Below are 26,874 nucleotides of genomic sequence, written 5' to 3'. Positions count from 1 at the left end.
AGCCGCATTTGGCATTACAAATGCATCAATGAGACCCCTTGCATATTTTGCCCATCCATTGTTATTAAAACAAAATCCCAGAAAACGGGGGATTAAGAATGTGTTTCTTGACACTGCGTAACACTTGTAATGGAGACTGGGCCGGAAGGGGGGGAAGGGGATGATTTAAAAAGCTCTCATCCCTGCAGTCGCTCTGCAGTCATTCTAATCTCCTGCTGCCAGTGTCGTACAAGCGTACATCTGGTACTGGATGGGTCTAAAGTTGAGGCGGAGCCACGGCAGCGGATTCGGAGGCACGCGCGCAGCATCGGGCGCCCTCCGCTTTGCCATTTGTTCTCAACGCGCTCGTGAGTCGAGCTACCGTCGATGTGTCCCCTGGCCGCCGTTCCGTCTATAGTGCCATTTACAGTAATGGGCCAGAGGTGTGCGGTCTGCTTTCGGCTGCCTCGTCGGAAGGAAAGACACGTGGCTGGCACAGGGCACACGTGCGGGCCGCCCCCTCTCAACCAGCCTCCTTTGCCGATGCAAGACTTAGTTCCTTCGCACTTGGTTACTCATGGCAGGACAATTAACGCTCCGACAGCAGCCGCGTCCTCCCCACGGCGGCCCTTTAACAACCCGCGAGGCCCGGCGCGGGGGTTCGGCGGGGGTCCGGAGGGGCAGCTCAACGGCCCATAAAAGGAGCGGGGACAGAGTATTAAAGTAGTAAATGTGTACATCTAGTCAGCGAGCTATGAAAAGTTGTGAATTGGTTTTTAAAGCTTTGTTAAGACCAGAAAGCACAGATGTTAAAAACAGGTTCAGATGTAGCGACAGATGGTGTTTGATTATGGAGCAGGCTGTTCGTATAATGCAAAGATGCTGCTTCAGCCTGACGCAAGGAGATGTCTGGTGCGCGGAGGAGTCAGGTGGTCCCGGAGGTTGCTACCTTGTTTTCCCTCAAAGAGAGAGAGAGAGGGAGAGAGGGTGAGAGGGAGAGAGAGAGAGAGAGAGAGAGAGAGAGAGAGAGAGAGAGAGAGAGGGCACACTGGACGATGTGTTGACACAAACTGTCCGGGCCATGTTGAGATTCCCCCTCTCTCCTCGCTCGCCCCTGCTTTATGACTGTTGTTTGGCTTTGCCTTTGGTGTTAAAAGATGGGACGCTCTGTGTCTCGGCGCGGCCCCGTTCTGCAGCGCTGATCCCTGCATCTAAACAGATGAACCAGCATCTGCAGATGTCTGTAACGCCAGAGGGGAGTGACGGGGTTATGGGCTCTCTTCGCCGAGACAAGGTCAAACACGACAGAATCACATTCATTTTCCCCGTAATTAGAGAGCGCCTCTCCATTGGATGGGATAATTCCTTGTACAAACCTGCATAAATATGTGGGCTGGACTTTTGAGAATTTCGGAAGGCTGTAAAAAAAAAAAAGAAAAAACCCATCTATGCAGTAATGAATGATAACATAATGCAAAGCAATGTATTGAATACAAATATGAAATGAAAACATCTTTTCCCCACCTTACAGTTTGATTCTTGAATAAAATTATTCTTAAATTCTGAAATAAATTATTATTGACTCTCAACACTTAAATATTATTTATCGCGAACGTTAAACATTAATTAGAAATTAAAATGATCCCCGTATACATACATACTCCCAAGAGCAGTGACATCACACGCAATAATAAGAATAATTGCAGTTACAGAAAATAGGGATGGAATATTAAACTAGTGTTATCTCTTTAAAGAGGGAGGGGGTGGAAGGGTGGTAAAATTTAAACAATGAACGGGCCAACACAAACACAGCTGTTTTATTGTTGTGCTGTTAAGAAGTGGTTTTTCAAAGGCGCGATGAAATCAAACAGAAGGGGAGCCACGAGCGGCCCGGCTCATCATTATGGGGAAGAAGTGACCCCACCTCCTGTTCAGAACTACCGCAGGAGAGCTGGGCCTGCTAAAGTGCCTCTTTGTATCAGTCTATAAATTACACCGCCGGCCTCCCATTCCCACAGCAACCGCAATCACAATGCCACACACTGCTCTTTTCTTCTCTCCGCAGCTCACCTTTTATATCCTCTTTTTTTTACCCCCGCCCCTCCTGTAAATTCAGCTGAATAGCTCAATATTTACCCATTTTGTTCGGTTTCTTTCTTCCGGCGGGCCTGTTTAACCCCTCGATTCGGTTTCGTAAAAAACGGAAAGAGGGCCTCCGACATGATCTGATGATCATTTTGACGGTTTTTTCCCGAATGTCAGGTTTTTCAGTCGAATAAAGTCGGGTGACGCTTTTGCAAAAAGGCAGACATGCCTTTGTGTCCGTTTATCAAAATATAACTTTGATATCCTAACAGAAACATTCCTTCATTATGCTACCATTGCAGTACTTAGTGCTAAGCTATTAATTCCACTATGACTCGTGAGCTTGGATAGAGAATTATTAATGGAGACATTACTGGGGCTTGGATCACTTTTTTACATGGACTTAATAGGCAGTACTGTACAATCATCCAATAAAGGATGATCATTGCATCTGCTGTACACGATAGTTTCTCTTCCGATTTATTTGTTAAGATCATTTGAATCGTTTGAAATTAAAGAAAAGAAAAACAAAATATTTTCAACTCTGACTATACTCCGAAGGAGCGGATATGCAAACTCTTCTTAAGTTATGCTTATTCATTCATTTGACCCGTGTTTTGAACTTCGACACTTCCGCTTTCTGAGGTGCCCCGATGACGTCAACAGTAATTAACAAACAGTGCTCTGGTGCCATCTGTGGAACGGAAAAGCCACTAATGTTAAATTTTATTCTACGTTAAATTAAAACAAAGCGAAACAATATTAAACGTAATTTTCTATGTGTGTTTCATGTGAAACTAACAACAAAATGACTTGTTGAACGAGTGCACTGACACTGGGGGAGTGGGATCAGTTCTGACTTATGTGAATGCTGACTAACGTAAGGGTTTCCAGAACACAGTTGGAGACTTTCTGTATGTCTATTTTGTCATTTAGGAGCTTCTTTTACTGTCGACTAATTTACATGTATATTCATGGGGCTGAGAGAGAGTGCTATCGAAGCAGTTCCGCTTTGATTTAGTTCCTCAGAGTTTCTTCTGCAACCAGGATCCACCACCACTATTATGCCGATATCTTTGTCCAAGGTGATTTACAGTGCTAGATGCTTTACAGTAAACTACTTCTATGAATGTTTATTAATAGATACTTTTCTCCAAAGTGTATCTACCAATCCACAGAAGACAGAAATGTAACACAAACACACTTGTAGAGTAATGGCAATTTAGAGTCATAAACTGTGATACACTTACATTTGGATTCATTAATTTATCATTGTATTTGGCCTGTGGGAGGAAACTGGAGCACCCCGAAGAAACCCCCCCGCAAACACAGGGGGGCACGTAAACTCTACACAGACCGAGGCGTATTCGAACCCGCGTCCGAGCGCACAGCCGAGGAGCTTCGAGGCACCCGTGCTACCTGCTGTGCCATCCACTTTTCTTCTCGTTGTGTCCCCTGTCTAAAGGACACACATAGCTAATTTATTTATACACTGACTCTCCTTTAAATCCATCCGAGTCGTTGGAAAACAGCTGCTCTAAAAACAGAATACCACGGACCATGTGTTTGGAATCTCTTTTTATTTTGCACAAGCTTGCATATATACTGCACATACATTCAGTTCCGAGAAGATGGAAGGCACACGAGGCAATTGAACTACTGTATCGTGTAGGTGGTACAAAGCGAAGGTAAAAGTCTGATGGTTTACCAAAAGCCTAATACACACTAAATAAAATCTTTATTTAATTTTCCAAAGTACTTTGTTGTGCATTTCCACTTCGTAAAATTCAGTAGCTGCCAAGCTCATTTTGAAACAAGATTTTATTATTATTTTTTAAATTCCATTGGCTACTTTTTACTGTTTCTAAGTAATTGTCAAGAGTTTCTTATTGTTGTATTCTACCTTATGGTATTACAGTACATTGTTGGTAAAGAAAAGACAGAAATGTACACCTTCATCAAATAAATTAGCATAAATTAAACCAATAAATTATGCAAAACCTGCAAGACAAACTGACAACAAAAGTTCACAATCCAGATTGTTACCTATTTACGTGTTCAAACATGAAACAAATCATATTACATACTTATATAACATGGAATCATGACAATGTCAGTTGGAGTTACTGCACGGGATTTCATTCTTATACAAAAAAGCATAACAATGCTATTTACAACATATTGCTAAATAATATAAAGGCAGTGTTTTTATCTACTTTCTGTTAATATTTACAATACACGTCAAGACCGGTAAAAATTGTCTGCAGATCTTTGAGCGTACTTCAGCCATAAACTATATAATTTTCAAAGAGCAGAGAAATTTTCAAACACGTTCCATTTCGTTGTGTTTTTTCTTTTCCTCCCTCACAGCATTATAGCAGTTAACTGTTCTTTTCACTATACTTTTATATATTTTCTTATTTGGAAAGCACTACCTGCTCTTGGGCAAAGTCATTTAGGGGTTGTGTCACCAGTGGGTTAAAGATTTTAAGTTAGAAAAACTAACTAGACCATGTTCAGTGCCTTCGCTGAAATAATAAGAACACAAATAAATTAATAAATATGATGAAATAAAATAAATAAACCTATGTTTAAACCCCATCTTGGTTGGAACAAATTGAATTCCTGTTGAGCGGTGCGACGGCGGTCAACGAAATACTACACACTAGTAGTCTATCACCGTAACTCCCGTATCAGAACTGACAATACAATTTGAGAGTGTTCAGATCGCTGAGCTGTGTGATGCTCCTGTGTCATTCCAGTTAACTGATCAAAGCCCATCCCCAGCACATGAGAGACAGAGACAGGGAGTGAGAAAGAGTCATCCTTCATGTGGAACTGTTTGGAAAAGGGAGCGATGATGGAAGGGGGTCATTTCTACTGTTCATGCCAATGCCTATTAATTCTCATCCAGGGTGCCCATATATAAGATTGAAATAAAAAAAAAAAAAAAAAAAAAAACAAAAACAAGTAACGTTTCTGTATAAGCCAAATTATGTAAGGCCAAAATTGATGACCGGTATCATCCATCTATCCATCCGTTATCAATAAGCATTTGCCGATGTGGGGTCGCCGTGGTTAGGAGTCTATCCCAGGCTTAACCAATTACCATGAAAGGAAACTGGCCTCAGATTAGGAGGGCGGGTGGGGTAGGGCTGCACTGCTTTCAGCAAGATCAATTCTATGTCTCCGGGAGGCCTCTGCCTCAAACTTTTAAACTTATGAAATCGTTGCAGGAACACAGAAGGAAAACTTTTACTTAATCCTCCAGACCGTAACATCACCATTTCAAAAAGCTGACAATTTCATGTATGTTTATTTACACACCAACTCCACGCAATGAAATTTGAAAAGCGAACAAAATAAAGCTATTTACAAAGATAAGTGCTAGGGCTCCGAAATGAACAGTAAAATGTATAGGATGAAAAATGTTGGAACACACACACACACACACACACACACACACATGCACTCTCAGGGATATTGCTTCTATGCTACTCTTGAATACCCTAAAAAAGTATTTTTTAAACACATTTACAAAAACACTGGTTCCTACAAGAATCCTTGTAACTCGAATGCTGCTTGAACATTTACGAAAAAATATTTTGCTATATCAAACGTTTCTAAAAATGTCTTTCTCCTCAAAAAGGTTTTCTTCATCATTGCCTTTTTAAATAGGTTTCATCGTTTGACGTCTTTTTTAAAAACGCACAGCGTATGCATAGCTGTCGTCACACTATTAAACAGCAAAAAGCAAAACAGAACCCAACATCTGTCAATTATTTATTGCAGTACTAATAAATATAATCATATAAAAGAGAATGAAACCTTCTGCCAATAAAGGCACAGTAGCTATTGTACATTTTGGAATGGAGGGACAGGAATTTTTAAAATTATTTTATTTTTATTTTATTTCGAAGGTGTATAAAAAACTTCCGCTGGTGTTTCACAAGTCTAGGCACAGGCAACCGTAACATCACATTACACAACAGGGAATCTGTTAAATCTTACAGGAAAATATAATATCTCAGTATCAGTATAATTAGCATTGCAACTATTAATAATGGATGAGGCCCCTTGGCCTTTCACTGTTATGTGGCATATTGTGCACAAGTTGGAAGTTTATGGGCTTTTTCACATTCATCTCATACAGCTCAAAGGGGCAACAAGCCAGCGTGAAGAAAAGCTCAGGTCAGGTATGGGAAAAATTACAGTGATGTCTGTTTAACATAAAATACCTTACATTTTCATATTCCGTCCTTCAGAAATCCCATCTCCGTGCCTCTTTACGGAGAGCACCGTTAAAACAAACTACAGGTTGCAATAAACTGGGAAGCAATATGTACCTTGATGAAAATCTGACAATGCTTTTTTTATTCTTAATTTATTCAGTTCAATTAAAATATAATATTTCAAGCTAACCTGCAAAGCACCCATAGGGTTTTGAAGTCTTCTTCTCTACGAAGTAAATATTGGATTATTTAAGCAGATTTCCAAATTTTAATGTATACATCATCAATGGTCACATATTGCTTGCTGGTTTGAGTTGTGTAGAAGCAGCTGAGAGTGTGTGTTCGTGGGGCACAGTTGCGTGTTGGTTTGGTTTCCTCTTTCTCAACTTGTGGACAACACGTTGGGCACGTCGTTCCTGCTCATTGTCTGTATTGTTGGGGGACGGCCCGACCTCGCCGAGGCCCGGGGGCACGACAGCGGCCCACCGCCGGCTTTATACTCCATTCATTCAGAAGTCAGCAGGTTTTTTTTTTTTTTTTAGGTATTGTGCTGACAGTAATTCTGGTCTCTGTGTTTCCAACTCATCAGCTGGATTTCCAGACGCACAAAAAAAGTGTCTTACCCTCCCTGACAGATGAGGCTTTTAAGCAAAAGGGCCGAAATAAAAAAAAAAAAGTGATGACCGAGGAGCTTTTCATTTCACACCTGCATCTTAAGGTTGACATATTACTTTATAAATGTGCATTTATAATTGCGTGGAAATGAAAATCGCAACAGTGAGTCACTCCTGGACTGTAATTCATATACAGATCTATGTTGGGTGAAAAACGTTGACTGAATTTAGATTTTTTTTTTTATTATTTACACAAACGACACACCTCGCGAAATGCGAGCTGTCAGTCTGTACAATGTTTTCTTGCGTTCAAAAACAGTATTTTATTTACAATATATGTCTCTTTCAATTAGCATTTGTGGCTTCCATCTAAATCTTATAAACTCCAGTTATAAACAAAGTATACATTATACTTTCAGAGACTAATTCAACAGTACTGCCTACAGTTCATCCTCAACTTTGAAAGATGTTTTCAAATGCTACTGATTGTTATTAAAAGCTAAACATTTATTGCTAATTTGCAAGGTATCAGGCCAGCCATTATGTTTCAGAGTCTTATGTAATTTTTTTTAATGTTTGAAATTTTTGTCTATATTTTACATCTTGCTGAAACAACTGTATAAAATCACAATGGACAAAAGGTGTCTAAGATGTATTTTACCCTTTTGTCACGCTTAATCAGCCATATTTGTCAGCCATAATTTACTATTGTTGGGGGTGTCATAGACATAGAAAACAATGTATACCGTGAAATTATACCTTCCTTGTGTTCAGATTTGTATTTATTGAATAACAGTATGTCACTACATGTCACTGCATTCTGTGTTATTTTTGCCATTGCCAATGACCTCTTGTAAATATAACTGATCATATTCAAAAACACAGTCATGAAAAAGGGGTTCGTGTTTATTTCCCTTGTTTTACGATGGTATAATATGTACAGCGGTCCCCCCCCCCACTCGTCTGCACTTGTGCATAAGCGTGTGCGCATCTCAGCGCACATGTCCGATTCTGATGATGTGCTTCTATGAGCAAAGAACGGGTCCCTCGCTGGGAAGGCGTCCATCTTTTTTTGTGTGTGTGCAAAAACTGGCTTGCCTCCGAACGAAATGACCATGTTGCTTAGTTACAGGAAAGGCTGTTCCGTCAAGGAAAAAGCTTAGGAACAGGGCCTCTCTCCCTGGTGCCTGTGCTATCAGAGTAGGCAAAAAAAAAAAAAAGAAAACAAAAAAAAAAACAAAAGATCATGGACTCATGCCAATGGGAAAAAAGAGGCTAAACTGAGAAAACAGATTTCACAATACCCAAAACAAAAACAATCTATCTCAAATATATTTCGTACAGAATTTCTACCATTAAATATTTTTGTAGAATAATTTATTTTATGAAGCATTGTCATAAGACAAAAAGGATCATCATGTATCAGTTCGAAGCAAGCAATAACATTAATAGTAATAATTATAAATAATAATTACATCTATACAATCTGTAAATGTATTGTCTTATTCTGCAGAACAACGGCACACATTTCAAACATCTCTCGGCGAAACAGAGCCCTATTAGTGACCAAATGAATAGAATTTCAGGTTAACAGTATAATTAGCCACCAGGCTGCAGGGAAGGGGTAACCCCCCACCCAGCTAGTTATGGGGCATAGAGAAAGAGGGATCCACACAGTCAAAACACCCAATGGGTTCAAAGACCTTTCAGGAGAAGAAGAAGAAGAAAAAAAAAAACAACTAGGATATCCCAGAATAGCCAGGGCATCCAAACGGGAATGCTACTTCATACTTCATACATTCAAAAGGGAGGGGCACTGGGCTGCGTGTGTGTGTGTGTGGGCTGGGGGGCAATGGAAACCTTTACTCATGCAGGAGCTCTTGCAGACAATTGGGAGATTTGAAAATCTCGGGGACTTCACTGTCCAGCTTGCAGATGACCTTGTATATCGCCTTCTTCCAGGAAGGATCAACATCTTTGCCTGCCACGATGGCATTGAAAAACTCCCGTAACGTGATCTGCGCCACTTCCAGGAACCGCTCCGGAACCTGCTGATACACAAGGAGACAATGGCATTAATAAGAGGTTCGGGTTTCAATCCCAAGTCTCTGGTTCACAAAAGGAGGCAGCCGGGGGAGCTCCTCCGAGACAGAAGGCGGCCTTTTTTTGAAAGACTCAGCTCTGAAAGGCCAACACAATTAAACCCGTATGGGCAATCCACACTGAGGACAAGGCCAAGGGTGAGGCTGCGACCGAGCCCTTCAACAGACAGACTCCTTGTCACACCCAGGTACACAGATCCTCATCTGTAGTCTCGAGGAAATAAATCGAATCACGAATAAACAAGTTTACATACAGGAAAAGCACATTTTTCCTTTCCGGATCTTCTTCTAGAGAGTCAGATGTGCACAACCTGTTAGAAGTGAATGTGAGTACACCTAGGTAACCCAGACAATATCTCCACAGGACCAACTGGACAGCAAGCTGAAAGCAAAGCAGCCCACAAGTGTCTCAAGTCTCTGGGAACTGCTGCACAAGAGAGGGGGCACATGGCAGCTCATTTCCTGATCAGACTTCTCAGGCGAGTGCCTTGTGAAAACCGACAAGTTTGCAGTAAATGTACTCAAACTTTTGACTGGTACCGGTACTTGGACATTACACAATTAAAATTGAGCAAACTTCAAAGTTTCTTGATCACCTGCCAGGTGATATGCAAAGTTTACATTACTGGTCAACTTCTCTTTTTGCATCCAGCTTCCTTACAAGCCATAGGGTGATATCTTGCACCGAACTTCCCATTTCTTAGTATAATGGCACAGGTTGTTCTTGCACAAGCTGTCATGACACATACTTCCACATTGGGTGCGAAGCAAGACAATAAGTCCACAGCCTGACATGGGGGCAGATAAGAGTCCGTCCGAAAGGGAAGTGGACTCCTATCACGCTATATCTTGCAGAAGAGCTCTGCTAGGAACACGAACTGAGCAAACAATACGAAGAGGAAGGGGAACCGAACGGCGAACAGGGCCCTGATTGAAAGGGAGAGGTCAAGGTACGACCGTACCGGAGCGTCCCGAAACAAAGTGCCAAAATGAGTCGATTTGCATGCTCCAGATTGTGCCCAGTCTTTCGTTGCACTTGCAGAACTGGCACACTGTGGTACAATTAAAATGCGCTGGGTCCTCATATTAGGAACATTCAAGTCACGAATTAGAGTTTTTAGCCATCGATATGAAATAAATAAAGAGCCTTCCAGAAAATTTTTAACTCGTCGCATCTTTATCTGAGGTTTTTCAAGAACCTAAAACTATGTGGGATGTCGGTAGTGTTACTTTTTTTTTGATTGTGACGGAGTGCTTTGATTTCCAGACAACTCGAGTTATGAACAGGCATCTGGTGGGATGTTAATGCACACATGTATATATATAGTTTTCATTATACCTTTTATTAAAATTTTGCACATCAACCAGGATATTATTATTATTATTATTGTGATGCAGCTGACACTTTTGTTCATGGCGACTTACAAGGGTAGGAGTAGGTTTTATTAAAAAAAAACTTTCCCCCTGACACTTGCAGCATGTTCTATAGCCCTGTCAACACACTGGGCGCCACAGGGGACTAGCTGGGGTCTCTTGGAAAAGGTGGCAGTGGACCAACAGACCGGTGAACCGACCGCAAACAGATTGTTAGCGGAGGTGACCATCTTCTCCATAGCTCGCCGGGGGGAACAACGGTCCCTCCTTCGGCGTCAGTCGGCCGAGTGTGTCAAGTGACTCCAGCTGTCTGTCGCAGCCCCTCCGGGGCGCCCTCGTCCTAATCGCCTACCGCCCCACCCGCTCCCCCCGACACCCCCTCGACGGCTCCCGGGGAGCCTAGCTAACTGGGGGCTCCGCGAGTGGCCTGGTCCGCGGGCGTGCTGGAAATTACGCTCTGATCTCTTCAGTACCCTTGACAGGCCTGCTCTGCCACACTACAGAGATGATGAGTTCCACTCAGAGCTGTGAAACCTTCCCCCAGAGCAACGCCAGGCGCCCTGCAGGCAGTCTTCTTGTAATGATCTCAACACGCCCGTGATGAGTTCCACTCTTGCGAGTGAAAATAATGGGCAAGATCTTAAATATCTGAATGCGGAATAAGTACGGCACCTAAAAAAAGACCTCTCACAAAGGCGCGGATTCATTAAGCAACGGCCAAATCGCACGGTTTACGTGTTGCGCCACCACATCCACATTTCAAAGAACATAGTCCAAAAAGTCATTAGTTACTTTCCTTTATTCTATAGCGAAATAACACAACATGCCAGTGAGGGAGGTCTTGCGTGATTAATCATATTGATTAACTCTTTAGGGGTAATTATGTCAAAACTGGGAGCAGAGTTTTGACATAATTACCCCTATATGATTAAGTAAGTGAATAATGTGGGACATTAGGTAAAGTGCTGCGGTTTCTCAGTCTCTCTAAGAGGTTGTGGAGCACAGTCTGTGCTTTGGAGGTGTCTGTCAAGTGATGACCCTCCACCCCACACACGCGCACACACACACACACACACACACACAAAGATCCCATGCCAGGTGAGCAGTTGCTGTGCCTTTGTACAGCCTTGGAAGCTGCATGCCACCCATGCCCATCCACACACCCCATGTTTCCATGCATGTTAAATATATCACCATTACACAAATGCTTCAGTTGTACCCTTGCTGAAACGTACAATATGTGAGATTTGTCCATTCGCTGCCATGAAAAGTTTTCACCTCATAGTGTAATATGAACACACTGGACCACATGGGAAGAATGATCTACTTTTCACGTTTAAAAGCACTTCGGGATAGAACCCGAACTCTTCACACTCTCATTGCGCATTGCCACCTATGATCTATACACTCTCCTAAACTTCTCAGAACGGGAGGCTGCAAAAGGAGGTGGGAAACAGCTTCATATTTCTATAGGGATAATGACACTATACATAAGAGACAATACTCTGTGATATAAGACATGAAACAGAAGACATTATGACTTCTTAATTCACTCATTCACTATGATTAACCATGTGTTTAATGTTGGGTTGCAATGTTCTTGACCCTACCCCAGAAGCACAGGCACCAAGTTATGCAGGGTACACCTAGGCTAGGGTGCCAAGCATCAGAGGGAGCAATTTTATTGCTTATAATTTAAATAAGTGTGTTAGGTGCTTTAGGGAGGTACTGACAGTTTTGTCGATCACATGTCTGTACGTATAACTCTGTTTATCGCGACATGTGCTTTTGTTGACTCTGAGTTGCGCAATGGAGAAAAGCGTCTGCTAAATGAACAAATGTAAACGTAAAACGTGTTTGAGCAGGGGAGGGCAGGACGAAAGGCAACCGAAGTTGACCACAGTAAGTGTCCTTCACGTTGGCTTTCACTGAAATGAACACCACTGTCTTTCGTGGGTCTTTTGGCGACCTTGCCACAACAACCCAAGGAATAAGCACGGAACTGGCAAACTAACCAGTTTTTAATGTGTTCCCCATTTTGCCCTTCTGCTCCTTCTCCCGGCAGCAAGGCCACAGCGAGACCGAGTCCTCCCAGCCCAAGCCATTCCTCACCTCCTCCCCGTTCCCCGTGTGCCGCAGCCTTCAAGGGTCGTCTGGACGATTCTGCTGACCACCTCCCCCCCCCACCACCACCACCACCACCATCACCCCAACCCCCACTCCAGCCTCCGCAGCGCACGGCAAACGCCTGACATAGCAGCCTGCCTGCCTTCTGTGTCCTGCAGATACTCATCGTGAGTGTCAGGACATACCAAGGTTAGTGGTCACAGGAGCGGAGCTCGTAGGCGAGGGCTTGCCAAAACGCACTTGGCTGATGAATGGATGTCACATGGAATGGGTGGGCTGCTGATGCTGGGTGGGGGGTGTATAACAAAGGTTATACATATCCCACCTCCCCCAACGGCACTTCCCTCAACAGACTACACCCCCATTTCTGGCCCCCCGCGCCGGGACGCCCGCCTCGACGTCCCTAACACAACTAAATTATATCGTGTCAGCCGGGAGAGGTGCCTTCCTTAAATCTCTTCCCGCCTCTGGAGATGAGAAGTCCCACCGGTACGAGGCCCTTCGCGGAGTACGGCAGCCGCCCGCCCCTCTCGAAGGATGGAGAGTCCTCTCACATCGTTACATTCACAAATGTCACATAAGAAGCACAACAAAGCGTGATGAACAGACACGGAAATCATATTCCTCGCATCGCTACTGAAAATAACGGCGGCCCGTGGCACAGAGGTGCTGCATTGCTAGGAATGTCCCTACAAGGGGTTTTTTAAACTGCTGTTTTTACTATAAAAGGGCAGTAAAATGCTGACTGTGAGGAGAAGACAATGTCAAGGAGAAAAGGGTATTGGTATTTTGGATCCTCTTGACTGCTTGCCTTGGAGAGAGAGGGAGCGAGAGCGAGAGTTATTCTTGTCACAAATCCTTTTGTCTGCATCTGCTGACTGCTTGCCCATAGCCAGCAGCGTGCTTTAACTGTTTTGTCACCTCCGCCCATCACACGGATCAGCTGTTGTGCTTTTGTTATGGGTATTGTGGCGACTAATCCGCTGTGGCCGCTCCGCTCTGCGGTAAATACAGCCGAATCGCGTCTCGGACAATTCTTCATAAATATTTCATACGGCTCTTACAACTCTCCACGTCCCAAATTGAATGATACAAAAAAGCGCATGAGACGCTGCCTTAAAGGCTTCACGCTAAGGACCTCGAGGAAACCCATGTAATTAGGTCTAATAGTTCTTAGGTGGATTCAAAGTCGCGGCAGCCAACCGTTTCTATTACTTTTCCCCCTTTTGTTTCTACACAGGTCACCAATCTGTAGAGATAAAAGTCAAAATCATTAAATAGTATTAAAATGTAAATTTCCCAGGAGGTTTCTCAGAGTGCTTTTGAAGGGGCATTCAGCAATACCGCTGCTGCGTGAGAAGTTATACAACGAACTGTAGAAATACACCGGAAAATACGTAAATAGTTTTAATCTCAAGAAAACATTTTTTTTTTAAATCACAATATCTACCTTTTATTTTTAATTGTACCTCAAATTGTTCCCTTGCATACATACAAGGTGACATTTAGGCTCCTGAAAGAGGAACAATTACACCATTGCTTATTAATGGGAAACACAAAAACACACACACACACACGCACACACACACACACACACACACACACACACACACACACACACACGCAAAAAGGGAATATCGCCTCTCTGATTTCTATGACAAGAGGAGTGCTCTCAATTAGACCGTGCGCACAAATGGGTCTGCTTGCGTTTTGTTTTGTTTGTCCTCCTGCATTCGGTCTCCCTGGCATTGTCCCGCTCCCCCGTTTCGGAGTTTGCCAGGGGTGGGGGTTGGAGGGGGGGCTGCCACGAACAAGCGAGCTTATGAAAAGGGATATTATACCGCTCTTGCTCTGCGAAACAAAAGACGAGAGGTGGAGAAAAAGTGGAGGGGGTGGGCTGGGGGTGGGGGTGTGGGGGTGGGGGGTGGCACGGCAGGAGCGGAGGCAAACAGCCGTGGAGATTCGTTCCACCTTGGCGCACGCATTGCACCGTTTGAACAAACTGACCCTCGATCCCTACTGTTCGTTTGGTAAATACCGATCAAGGGGAGAACTGGACCCCAATAAGAGGCACGCAAACCACGGGCGGCTGGAACGGCATGGTGCGGGGGGCATGGATTGGGGGGGTGCACTGGAGGGCAATACAGTAACAGTCTTTACTCCAAAGGCCTCCGTGGGGGGGGGGGACCTGATGCAGCGCTTCTTTCTGAATCAGTCCCTCCCTGATCATTTGCCTGGTCCTGGGTTTGGGGGAGGGGGTGGCGTTCGCCAGACTGGTTAATTATTACCGGAAGAAGACTGCACTTCGCACCATTTAAAACCCGGTTTAAATCCCGCGCTGCCTCGCGCAATAAAGTCTCGGACTGTATTTGCCAAGTGCCACTTTAAATGAGCCTTCTACAATTAATACGTTCGACAGCCTTGAAGGGTCAAGGGACCCCGTGTGCTCCAGGCTCTTCAGGTTAATCCCTAACAGGACTGAGAATTCCCCGCAGCCTGGGAAACGGGCAGGTTTTCCGAAGCGATTATGCTGCGAGCTCTCGTTATCTGTCCTCGACTTCCTGCTGCTTTGGTGTCACCGTGCCGACCTTTGCAATAAGCCTAAGCGACGTCCTATTCCAGGCATGCTGCGATGTGGTCTGTTGCGCTGGGAGACCAGCCTTGGGGTGTAGAGAGCAATTTGCACAGGAACAGACTGGTCCTCTTCAACATGAAGCCGAGCAGCCAAATTTGATCAACCAACGTTACATATCCTACTGCAATCAATAGCTATTAGTTAGAAGGTCTCAGGTATGTATTATAGCAAAGAACTGTGACATGACTACATTGACTACGTTTAAATCAATTCAGTTTGGCTTTCAAAGGCGAGAGGATGATAATGAAAATATATTTTTATTTAAGCTTCTAAACACAACAACATATATGTCTTAAGGGTGAAAATGATAACGTTCCGATTGGGATCAGACAGTAAATAGGATTCTCTCTGGAACTCGGGCATCTCGTATGAACCGGACTTCTGAACAGCACCGGATGTGTTGAAGAACCTGGCTGCCACATGCTCACCTCTCGCAGTCAATAGTCCGCGTGCACCGAAAGCCTCCCTACTCGACAGACCTTTTGCTGGAGAGTCGCTCGGTCAAACAGATTGTAGAGCCCCCCCCCCTCGCCCACTCACTTCCGTAAAGATGCTTTTCAAAGCCACAGCGGTAACGCCACCAAGGTTCTCAAACCTCGCAGCCTTGAACTACGCCATGAGGACATTGGTGGGAAAGCCAGGTAAACACACTTCAGTTTGGGCTGCGTGGGGTCCACTTTTCATTCGCAAGGAGTCCGGTGGCAACTGCCATGTGGCTGTTTCTCAGTGTACAGACTGTCAAGGACAGGGTTGATGATGCAGACAACAGCCTCCTCCCCCCCCCCCCCCAAATGCAACCTTCCTTTATTAGAAGCACTTCCTGCTGAAGGCAAAAAGTGACATAATTTGTCCTGTAACAGGGATGTTCCAGCAGAATTACAGTATCTTATGGACTTACTAACTATTGTTAGATTTGAAATATAACAGTAAATATTCTGCCGTGATGTGCGACTATCTGCGCGCTGTAAGCAAACGGCAGTTAAAGTGAAGGACGCTTTTGATGAACTAATTGAACCATTTCAACCCCCCCCCCTCACCACGCCCCCAGCGGCACACCCTCAGCCAGTAGATCTATTTCAAAGAAGAGGCAAAACTGCAGAAAGGTGGGGGTCCGGGTGGAGACGGAGCAGACCGATGTGGGCCAAGGGTTATGAAGTCATTTATCTCTTCTTGCACTTGCAACCTGCAGATGAACAGGGGTGGTGGAACAGTGGAAGGACATCTGGATAGTGCAGGGAGGGGGGTCTGGGGGGGACACAATGGCCCAAGGAACAAAGTGGACAGAAGGAAAGAGGCAGCTTGGAGTTGGGGCCTTTCTTGTCTGGGGAAAGAATTTTTTTGTGGAGGGTTGGTGGAGTGCAAGCAGTTTGTCGAAGTGTTTTCCTGTGTGTGTGTGTGAACTACCACATAATGACAGCAAAATTGCTGTCACAGACCAGAGTCCACACAAGGGAACGTGGGACAGGTCGGGTGGAACCCAGGGCCAGGGTGTCCAAGGACAGCTTGGCCAACCGAGGGGGGGGGGGCACCATCTTCGAGGGCCATTTTCTCAGAATGGTTTTTAAAAACTAACAGAAATAAACACCTCGATGACAAAATGTATCTGACGCCTTTTAGGGAGTCTTCATCAGCTTAAGTCTGCAAATAAAATAAAATTTTAATGAACATAGTTTAAGCTAGTTCCTCGGTATGAATATTAGCGCTGATAAATACTGTCAACTGCAATCACTGTGACATGTGTATCTCACTTTTAGCAACAGCTAGGAAGTCTTCTGGTCTCTTGGCACATTATCTCGAGGCTATAAACAGACCATGGTTACGAGTGCCCGCAGGACCCTTGTCGACAATAAAACATCCCAGGCACCGGTGGCAAACTGCTTCTCTAAGAGGCAATTAGAAGAAACTGACACTTTACCGCATGGTGTCACACGTTCGGAGGCCCACAGATGTAAACTGTCCTAAATGTGACAACTCGTTAAGTTCACTTCCAAAGTCGCATATAGCCGTGGCCACGGGGCCAGTAGATCACGCAGCTGATGCGCCAGCTGAGGTTCAAGCTCAGCAGCACATATTTCAGAAGAACCTCAGCAACTTCAAAGCGGCAATAGCCAAAGTTCCACATTTATAAGCACGAAAGGTCTCAAAACTCATCTCTTTTGGGTCCAGTTCCCTCCTGAGCTCCTGACCTTCGCCACCTGTTACTTTCATCCATGCATTTATTTGTACGTCACCTCTACAGGCAGCTGCTTGAGTGAGAATGCACTTTTGTTTGCTCCGAGTTGCTCGCTGCTGTGCAGAAAAGCACCTCGATGTAAATGCAGTGGCGTTTGGCACAAACAAAATTTGTGGAAGGGAAGTATTAGACTAAAACCCATTGCCGCGTCCACCCGTCAATCCGTTCAACGCTCGCCAACGCACTAACTGTCACGCTCACACTGTCTTCCGCAAACCCATCCCGGCTCCACCTCCGCCCCTCCTTTGTCCAAAGGTGTCCCAGGGAGGGGGCTCAACAACCTTCTGCAACAGCAGGTGTGCCCCCCCCCGGGGTACTCTATGCCAAAGCGGAAAGTCCACTAAGCGTTTGATCAAACACACGATCACAGCCCGATACTTCCAACTACAGAAAATGCAAAAGTAAGCAAGAGCGTACCAGCCCCAGTTTACGAGCGTTTGTTCAGCAGGCCAGCGCTCGGCAATTACCGTCCTCAGCTGAACTTAAGGCCCGGTTCCTCTCGCTGGACAGTTTTTGAAAGCGGAAACAGATTTAAAGGTAAGCTTATATATCTAGATGTCCCATCGTGCAGCCGAAGATCAAGCAGGTGTCCGGCACTGACACACGTAGCGCGGTGGGTAACGAGGACCAGATGACAAGAGCTTGTCACCAAGCCAAACTTGTTTCTTGTTTCTCATCCAAGTGACTATGGCAACCTCTTGGAAAGGGAACACGGGCTTATATTCCAATACACGCTGGGTTAAAATTCCGAAAAAAGAAAAAACACGACCACCTCATATTGAGGCCAACCCCGAATGACATTGTGCTACGCCGTCTCAGACGTGGGGCAATGTACACGGTGAGCGTCGGTTACAGGGAAATAGATGGTTAGGGCTGATTATTGCTTTCCTTTGACCTGTTATGGAAAACATGGGACTGACGGAGAGCCCCCCCTCCACCTCCCCTCCTGTGAAAATTAGTATCCATTAATAAATCATTTTGCCTGGCAGAAACAGCAAACGCTGAAAGCTTTATACAAGACAATTGAATCACTTGAGAGCTTGTCTTTTTTTCTATAGAAGGTAGATGTTTGTGTGCCTACAGCTGTCTGGGGGGTTGGGGGTGGGGTTAAGTGACTTTTGCCAGCTGTAAGCAGGAGACAGCTTGAGGAGAAATGGGGATAATAAAGATATTTTTTTCTTTTCTTTTTTTAGGGGAATACGGCCAAATATAATGTAGTCTTTGTGACACGTGATTAAATATTGATGGGGGAACGTGCATTTTTTATGACATCTGAACAATGCTTGGCTTTCATGAAAATTCTGAGGACGCACAATTTCACGCACTTCATCTGAGTTTCGCGCGAAGCTGCCGACCCGATGACCTTCGCCTCAGTCGAGATTATCGCTACCCGACTTTGCGATAACCGACGCAAAGTCCATTACATCAGCGACGAGCGATGTTCTCCCTCGGGCCGCCATCCCGCTGGGATCGGATGTAGAGTCGCGCTGAACGCGTGACGCGCCGTACGGCGATGCGCTGCTGAGTTGGCGCCCGTCTGCTCGCCGCGTCCGGGTTTGGGTTTCCAGCTGGGCTGCGCAGTGGATTTCGCCTCTCTAAACAGGAGGGCCGTGTTTAAACAGATACGTGGTGGGTCTCTTTGCAGAGAAAGGAAACATATTAACGTGGGGATTTTTCTTTTGTTTGATCGCACGTCACTCAACGGTTGCGCATTTCAGCGGCAACGCCTGCTCTGCCATGGTGTACGTTTTACACAAGGCTTTCAAGCTCTCCTCGCTGTAAGACACTTTAATCTCAAGATCTCTTCTCGGAAACATTCTGCTATGGCGTCGCTTGTCGCAGCTTCACCATCATTGGCTACCAGAACTTCTCGAGAAACATGGAGCTTAACCAAACTCAGCTAATTAACTAATGACCACAATGAGCTGATTCCCTTCTATCTGGGCCTGGAAACAATCAACTCATAAACAGCAAAAGCTCCTTCCACAGCAGAGCAGGAGCTGCTTCCACGTAACAATCGGAGAAGCCGCTGCCTTTGAGCTAATCCTTGAACGCAACAGAGGAAATAAGCTTCGGTGGACTTTAACTGAAAGAGTACGAAGCAGAGAGTAGCCAGTGTTGCTGCTACTTCCTAATTCAGAGAATTTATCTCAGGCATGTTACTTAATAATATGAAATGTAATATCCTGATAGGAGGACGGAGTGGTATTACACATGGGTGCCCTTTAGAGTATTAATCTGTAAACGTATTAGGAGTCTACCTTGCATTTTAATAATCCATCTTGCTTTCACAATCCACCTCGCATTTTAATTTGTTAGTACAAGGCAAAATGTGAACGCATTTCTACTGAGGAAGTATGCCCTTAATATACGTTGCAGAAATAGCTACAATAAGTCGATAAAGTCGCCATTAATCTGCAAAACCTCAACATACAAATTAAAATTTTAATGGATTCAAATAACCGGTGTGAAGAACGGTTTCATCTTAAGTTCCAAAAATGCTCTTTTTTCACTCACTTCGATTCTATAATAGAGATCATTTAATATGGCCTGATCTTTAAGTTGAAATTTGAAACTTGACCAAAAGATATATCCTTCTTGTTGTGAGCTATCATGCTCAGCACATTCTGTATATCTGTATGAATTGAGCCCCATGGCAGTAATGGTTTTGAAAGCTGATATCAGCTCCACTCTGTAAGGAAACTCCATGCTGCACAGCAGACAAGTAGTAGGGGAAAAAAAAAGAAAAAAATAAACCACACGGGCAATCTATTGTCATTTAAAGAACGAAAGCGAGCCTGTAATGCCTAATAAATTGTATTCCTTGGCAGTGAAGCGTGTTAATATCCAGAGTAATATGACAGGGGTTTGTTTTCATTGACTACCATTACACTAGGCTGGGGATGTGTCACTGTCAGTAACTCATGGACCATGACATTAACAAGAGGAGTGGCGCCGGAATAAGAGAAACACGTGACAATCTGGTCTCCATGAGCAGATGTGTTGGAGAAACACAGCAGCTCAGTCAGGAAAAGAAGCCTTTTCTGAACAGGGCAAGTGCATATTCTGCATAGTGCATCAGGGAATCTAGAAAAATGAAATGAGAACAGTGAACCACTATGTGGGAAAAAAAATCCCACAATGATACATTGAATTCGCAAGCAGTTTTGAAGGGGGAGATGATTTCTCCCCAAAAACCCTCTTAAAAGTACACCATAAAACATGGAAGACAAAGGCTGCACAAGACAGTATTGTGCTAACACAAACGAATGCTACCCGAAAGCTGATTAAAAACTCGCTGGAGACTGTCCGCTGTGCCAATTTTTTTTCCGGGGAGACGGCAGGGATAGGCGGATTTGGTCCCCATTCCATTAAATCCATCTCTGGTCAGATCAAGGAGCTGATCAGGGGCCAGTGGAAGGACTGACGGAGGGTATGGGGAGGAGAGGAGCCCTGTGCGGTGAGGGACTCGCTGAAGGAACACAATAGCAGGAGTCACCCACGATGCCGCGGCGCCCTCGGACATCACATGATGCTCGAGCGGTCCCCCACAGAACGCTTATTGTGAAGTCCGCTCTCCCAGCTGTGCTCAACCCCAGCCTGCAGAAGTCTGAAGATGACCAAAAGCCTCACTGCGTCACAGACTTTCTCACTCAAGCCGTATTCATCAAAAGGAGTCTTTATGTCTCCAAGAGCAGCTTTGCGGCTAACCTCAAGTACAGATCGGGACGTCCTGCTTAAACCTAGTGGTTCTCATTCGTGCCACTTTGCATTTGGATTCATTTGTCTGATCAGGGAGGCACAGTTAGTACTTTTCTGTAGTGTCGGACTACTTACACCAGTGTCTACTGTTAGCGTTTTATTTTATTATGATCTATTAATTTATCCAAAGCAACCTGCAATGTATGATTTGTATACTAAACTACAGTTATTTACCAATTTAAACAGCTTTGTCATTTTTACTGGAGCAAATCAGGGTAAGTACCTTGATTAAGAGTACAACAGCAGGGGCAGGAATTTGAACCCAATTTTAAAGTAGCTGCTATTACCGCTACACTACCTGCTCCCACTAAAAAAAAAAGCCTTGCTTTAATTTATGTAACATAATTATACCTAGTCTACAACTGTGTGTTTTGCTTGAGCCATTCAGTTTAAGTACCTTGTTCAAGGGTAATGCACCAAGGGACCGCCGGGAATTTCACACTGCAGCTTTCAAGTAAAAAAAAAAAAAAAAAAAGAAAATTGCTGTGTTTCATAACTGCGCTACCTGCTGGCCCTCTCTGCTGTTGTTTCCCCGAACATACGTGGTGTTTTAGGCAGGGGGAGAGAACAACGTAGCTGTAGTGGCCCTATGTACACCTGCGCGTATATAGTGTATACAGCTTTTATGCTCTATCCCTCAAACATCTGATTACCCAACAGCCAATAAATCCTCAAATTAGCACGGGAGACATTCCATAAGTTGCTCAGAGGTTTTTGGGGAAACAGGAGGGTAGCGCAGAAGGGATGTTGTGCGAGGCTAGGTGAGAACAACATTGGGTGGAATGTGGTGACAAACCAGCTCCAGTGGTAAACCAGCTCTCAGTGCACCCAGCAGAAGTGGGGGCACTTGTGATGTCTGCCTTAAAACCCCCCTGTGGCTACGGAGATGGCAGGTCTCACAACTCTTATTGATAACCCCTCTCCTTCCCCAGTGATGTGGGTGGTGGGGGGGGCATAATACAAAGTGAGACAAGGGTAAACGGAGATGAATGTCAGACAATAGGCTGTGGCAGTGAAAGCAGCACCCATATAGACTTTGAACTTTTCCATGTTTCTGAAGGACAATTAATTATGAAGGCCTTTGGGGTAGGTCAGACCAGGGGAGGATAAAGGAGCAACACTGAAAAGAGGAGAAGACGAGGTAAAGACAGAGGTAAGGGGAGAAAAGCGGAGACTGAATGCTCCGACAATCCCTGGTGACACTCCAAGATGATATTATTATTATTATTATTCTCATTATTTACAATAGATCTACCGTCTGTGTACCAAAGAGGTATCGAAATATAGTGAACTATAGTGGTTTACTATAGCATGCACCCTGAATGCTGGGAATTTGTACACGTGTTCAAACTGGGGGTGCAGATGACGTGACGAAAACATCTGTCCAGGATCCGAAGAAAGGAGGCAGATGAGGGGTGTTCCTTTTCATCAGAGCAGTTCAAGGAGGGAGACAGTGAAAGAAAAAAGAAGGGATAGGAAGTCAACATGAAGAATTGAGACTTTTTCCCCCCTTCGATATGAAATGGGGTTAAATGATAAGGTCAGACACCCGATAGCCCAAAGACACGAGTATGGGAACTCTTGAAGTCAAAGGACTCCTCTGTACTTATGCGGGTTGGACAGAGCCACACCTCCCTTTCAAAAGACACAGAGATCACAGGGACATCCAGGGTGTCCTTTAAACTCTTTAGCACAGCAGAGGGGGTGGAGGGCAGGGCTGGCGAAAGGAGCTCGGGGTGAGGAAGCTTGACAGAAGAGCCTTGAACTCTTTTCTGAAGGAAAGATGAGATCCTCCTGGAGCTGTCATAAAAATGCCTTTTTATCTCCTGTACGCTGAAATCCCGCCTGCGCCCCTCCCCCAACCGGCTTCTCAATGCTCCTCGTGAGCTGATATAGTAGGCGCAAAACCCTCGTCCAAGCCTCTCGGAACTCTGTGGTTCCAGGATGAACGAAACAATTCAAAGCAGCTTTATCCCATATACACTTTCCGAGATACCAGAACAAATATTCATTTTCCAACGTGCACATGAAGTTGCAGACCCGTACCATGCATCCTGAGCCCTTTTTTTCCCTACTGACGCTCTATAAGAAGGTCACAGCTCTGCTTTCAATGGTCATAACCAAAGAGTGGAAATAAGGTTCAAAGCGGTGCCAGGTGGCTCACGAGAGAAGCAGCGAAGACACTTACACTGATAAAATACACGTGAATCAACCTGGCTTTTTATGATCCGAATTTGTAAGTGAAGCCCTCTAAGAGACACAAGGATACACACAGGTTACACAACATACAGGCCACATCTGTTGGTTTTTTAAATATAGTGGGCCAAAAATACATAGTAAATTAATGTGGCCTTGCAGACAAGGAGCTCTTCAATATGTGACAATACGCGTATTATACAGTTGTTTCTTCATGACTATACCTTTCCTATTGAAACCCAGAACTAGTTACCAAGTAGAGAAGGCCGTTAATTACAAGGCCGACTCTCTAGTGGGGGGGGGGAGTGTTAGGGGGCTGTGGCGGGATGGAGCGGAGCTTGATAGCAATCTGTATGCAGCGAGAAAAGCGCGAACACGGCAAAGGTCATTAATGAAGCCGCTTTAATTAAAGCTTGCGCTCATTCTGCCATGAGAGATGGAACAATTATGTCATTAAAAGTTTGTAATAGGCAGGAAGAGGGATAAACAAATTTGAAGGGGATGAGAAAAGAAAAAAAAAACCAAAGATATCTCAGAGGAGGAGAAAGCACATTACTGGAGTGCATTGACAGACCAGATTAACATCAAAAGATCAGCCAAACAGAGGGCATATTCATGTTTATATTCGTTTTGCTAAATTTTGCAGAAAAAAAAAAAAAGGCCCAACTTGCTGAGTGGACGGTGGAGTCCTGTTTCGGGGACGCAGTGCGAGACAGGGACTGACAGGTTCGAAAGAAAGCAAAAAAAAAAAAGCTACGATGAATTTCTATCGCCACCTCAGCACTCGTACAGCTTTGGATGGTTAGGTCACAGTGGTAAAACAAAACAGCAGGGAGAATGAAACACACACACCCACAGCCTCTTCTAAGTCAACTTGGTCAGTCCAGAAAATTTGCATTTGCCGGTGAAATTTTCCTTGTGCTAGGTCATAATTGTCTCTTATATCTCCCTGCTCGGACACCTGCAGGACCTATGCAGCCCTTGATATGCAAAATGTCTCAGCACGATGTAACTTCTCAGCCAACAAAAGTCTTATTCATAAGCTGTCCCCTGTTTCTCCTTTGAGCTTGCAAATTCTACATTTATGTATGTAAATGGCCTTGATGCCTTGAATTAGTTCCTGCTAGTGAAATGTGCATCTGCAGAGCAACAACCCTGAACAGCTTTAGACCTACTTTAAGCATGCCAGGGACAAGTTTTCTTCAGAAACCCTGAGTTTTTCATAATAAACGCTAATAATCAGAAGTATGTAAAGTTTTAAAGAAGATAAATCCAATTATGAAAATCCAGTACTATAATATGAACACTGAAAGATTTATCCCTGAAGTATGTCTCTTGACCCTTTTAAAAAAAGGGTTGCAATAATTATTTATGAAATTTCATCATTGTACTTAGAGGACACATGTCAAAGTAAAAAAAAAAAAAAAAATCTGAGGAATATGTAGTTCTAAAACTAGAGTACAAGGCCATTAAAGGTGTAAGTCACATGACCAGCTGGGTGTGACTAACCAGTTCTATAACTTCATGTGAGCTGTGACTGGCTAAATATATGGGACAGGAAAAAAAAAAAAAAAATCATATTTAAAAACAAATTTAGCTTAATCAACAATAGCAGGACAGCCAGATTGGGTTCGATCTGCGGTTTTAAACGAGACCTTTTCGTTCCGCTGGAGGTCAGCTAATGGCCTGCGACCTGCTGCCTCAACGACAGTTACAGTCCCGAAGTGGTACTTTTGACACGCACAAAATAAAATGTTACTCATCTACAATAACTCAGGTGTGATTTAAGAAAGAAAATACACTTCACACACCCTGTGCAGGTTGTCATCCGTATAAAAATCTTACAGTTGCTTCCCCAACTATGCGCACGTGTCGGAAATTAGGAAAACACCCGAAAAATCCCAGTAGCACGCCACGTCCAGGAGCACAGTACCGAACGAAGCCCTACCTCAAAGTCGTTGGCCTTGTTGTAGTGCATGTTGAGGGCGCGGTAGAGCTCACAGTCCCGGCTGACGCTGAGTTCCTCCGATGCGGTCACTCCGTCGTTGATAGCCTGCCGGGCGAACTTCTCCATCTGGATGTAGTAGAACTCACGGAAGTTGCTGAACCATTTGATGAGCTGGGACGTGATGCACCTGTTGAACTGTTGAGAGGCACAGAGAACGGTCTTAGGAGACTCCAAACGGGTGATGGTAGGAGCACCTGAGCAAACAGCTCGGTGGGATCTAAAATGGAAGCGCTTCGGCAGAACGCACAATAAAGAGAGTCTCTCGAAAAGCACTTCACACACACCTGGCACAAAGATACAGGTCCCTCATCTGTACACACCTGAGAATTGTTGACATTCATTGCTTCATTTAGTCACTCTTTCTAAAAGTGTCCTTCCTTTTCAAGTCACTTTTTAAGCCTTTGCATAGAAACACTTTGAGCTGACAATCGGAATTTTGTCACTTTTGCTAATTTTTTCCCAAAGTGCTCTTTCCTATACATGTTCAAAGCATATTTTGACAAACATGTACGTAAGACCTTTATTTACATACTCGTGCAATTACTATTGGTAGAATCTTTGTATTTTCCTGCACAATTTGCTATAGCAGTAAGCAGTTACTTCTCCAGCACTTCCCAGTGCAATTTGGGGTTTTCATCTTTTTTGCAGTGCGAGATAATACTTTCGCTACGGTGAGCGTCAAGTCTGCCACAATGTTTAGTATCTGTAAGCAGAGTGTAACTGGAATTCCAAGTCAATGCATGTGCAAGCTCCGATGCGGGACATTTACACACCAGAAAGTGATGTTTGTTCTGAGTGGCGTTTTCCACGCTACGACTTTTTTCGAAATAATCTAAAACAGCAACTGCACTTTTCTATTAGGTCCGCATTATAGCGTTCCAAAAAAATTCATGACAATTCTAGGCTGGAAAAAATAACTAATTTGGATTAAACTAGGATGAGTCATAATTAACAGCTGTCCTGTGAGCGCACATGATGAACACAGAACCTTTCAGGCTTTGACAGCCATTCAGGACTGAGACGTTCTGGGTCACCCTGAATGCGACATTCTCTCGCCGTGCCCTTTGACCTCCGCAGCTGATCTCTGTGGCCGGTGCATGTGCGGCGGTCTTCATGACCGCAGAAACACCAGTGTGTGATAACAGCAACCGAGTCCCACACAATCAAGTTCTAATGAACCCAGAGGGCATTCTTTTCTCCGACTTCTTCTGCTCATTAATATTATTCATCAACTCCCACCTCCCACATTTCATCCCAATTTGCTGGTATAAAAAGGTTGCGTAATAATAAAAAAATATATTAAAAATCTAGTACACATTAAATAGTAGAATAGGCAATGTGCAGAATATAAGAAAAAGGAAAACTAAGGATAGTAAGAGCAGGAGGGGAAGAGGGAGAATGGAAATTGTGTGTGTGTGCGGAGGCAGGAGGTGGAGTACTTTTTATATTTAATACAAAAATTGGCAGAAAAGAGAAGAAAGTAAGAGGATCCTGATCGCGGGTAAACGGAAGCTATGACAAGGTAGC

General features: G+C 44.3%; 1 protein-coding gene across 1 annotated transcript in view; it reads right to left on the bottom strand.

Annotated features, from left to right (window-relative positions):
- Positions 1-8,368: 8,368 nt before the first annotated feature.
- The window catches only part of prox1a (prospero homeobox 1a), a 33,542-nt gene continuing 15,036 nt past the window's right edge, over positions 8,369-26,874 (bottom strand). Inside the window, exons 4-5 of the mRNA XM_029258675.1 lie at positions 25,288-25,482; positions 8,369-8,958 (exon numbers count right to left, since the gene is read on the bottom strand). Coding sequence (XP_029114508.1) covers positions 8,773-8,958; positions 25,288-25,482 — 381 coding nt within the window. The 3' untranslated portion in view covers positions 8,369-8,772. The remainder of the gene's footprint in view (positions 8,959-25,287; positions 25,483-26,874) is intronic.

This window comes from Scleropages formosus, chromosome 15 (assembly GCF_900964775.1).
Source record: "Scleropages formosus chromosome 15, fSclFor1.1, whole genome shotgun sequence".
Lineage (NCBI taxonomy): Eukaryota > Metazoa > Chordata > Actinopteri > Osteoglossiformes > Osteoglossidae > Scleropages > Scleropages formosus.
Note: the sequence above shows the minus strand (reverse complement) of the source record. Positions and strands in the feature narration are given on the sequence as shown.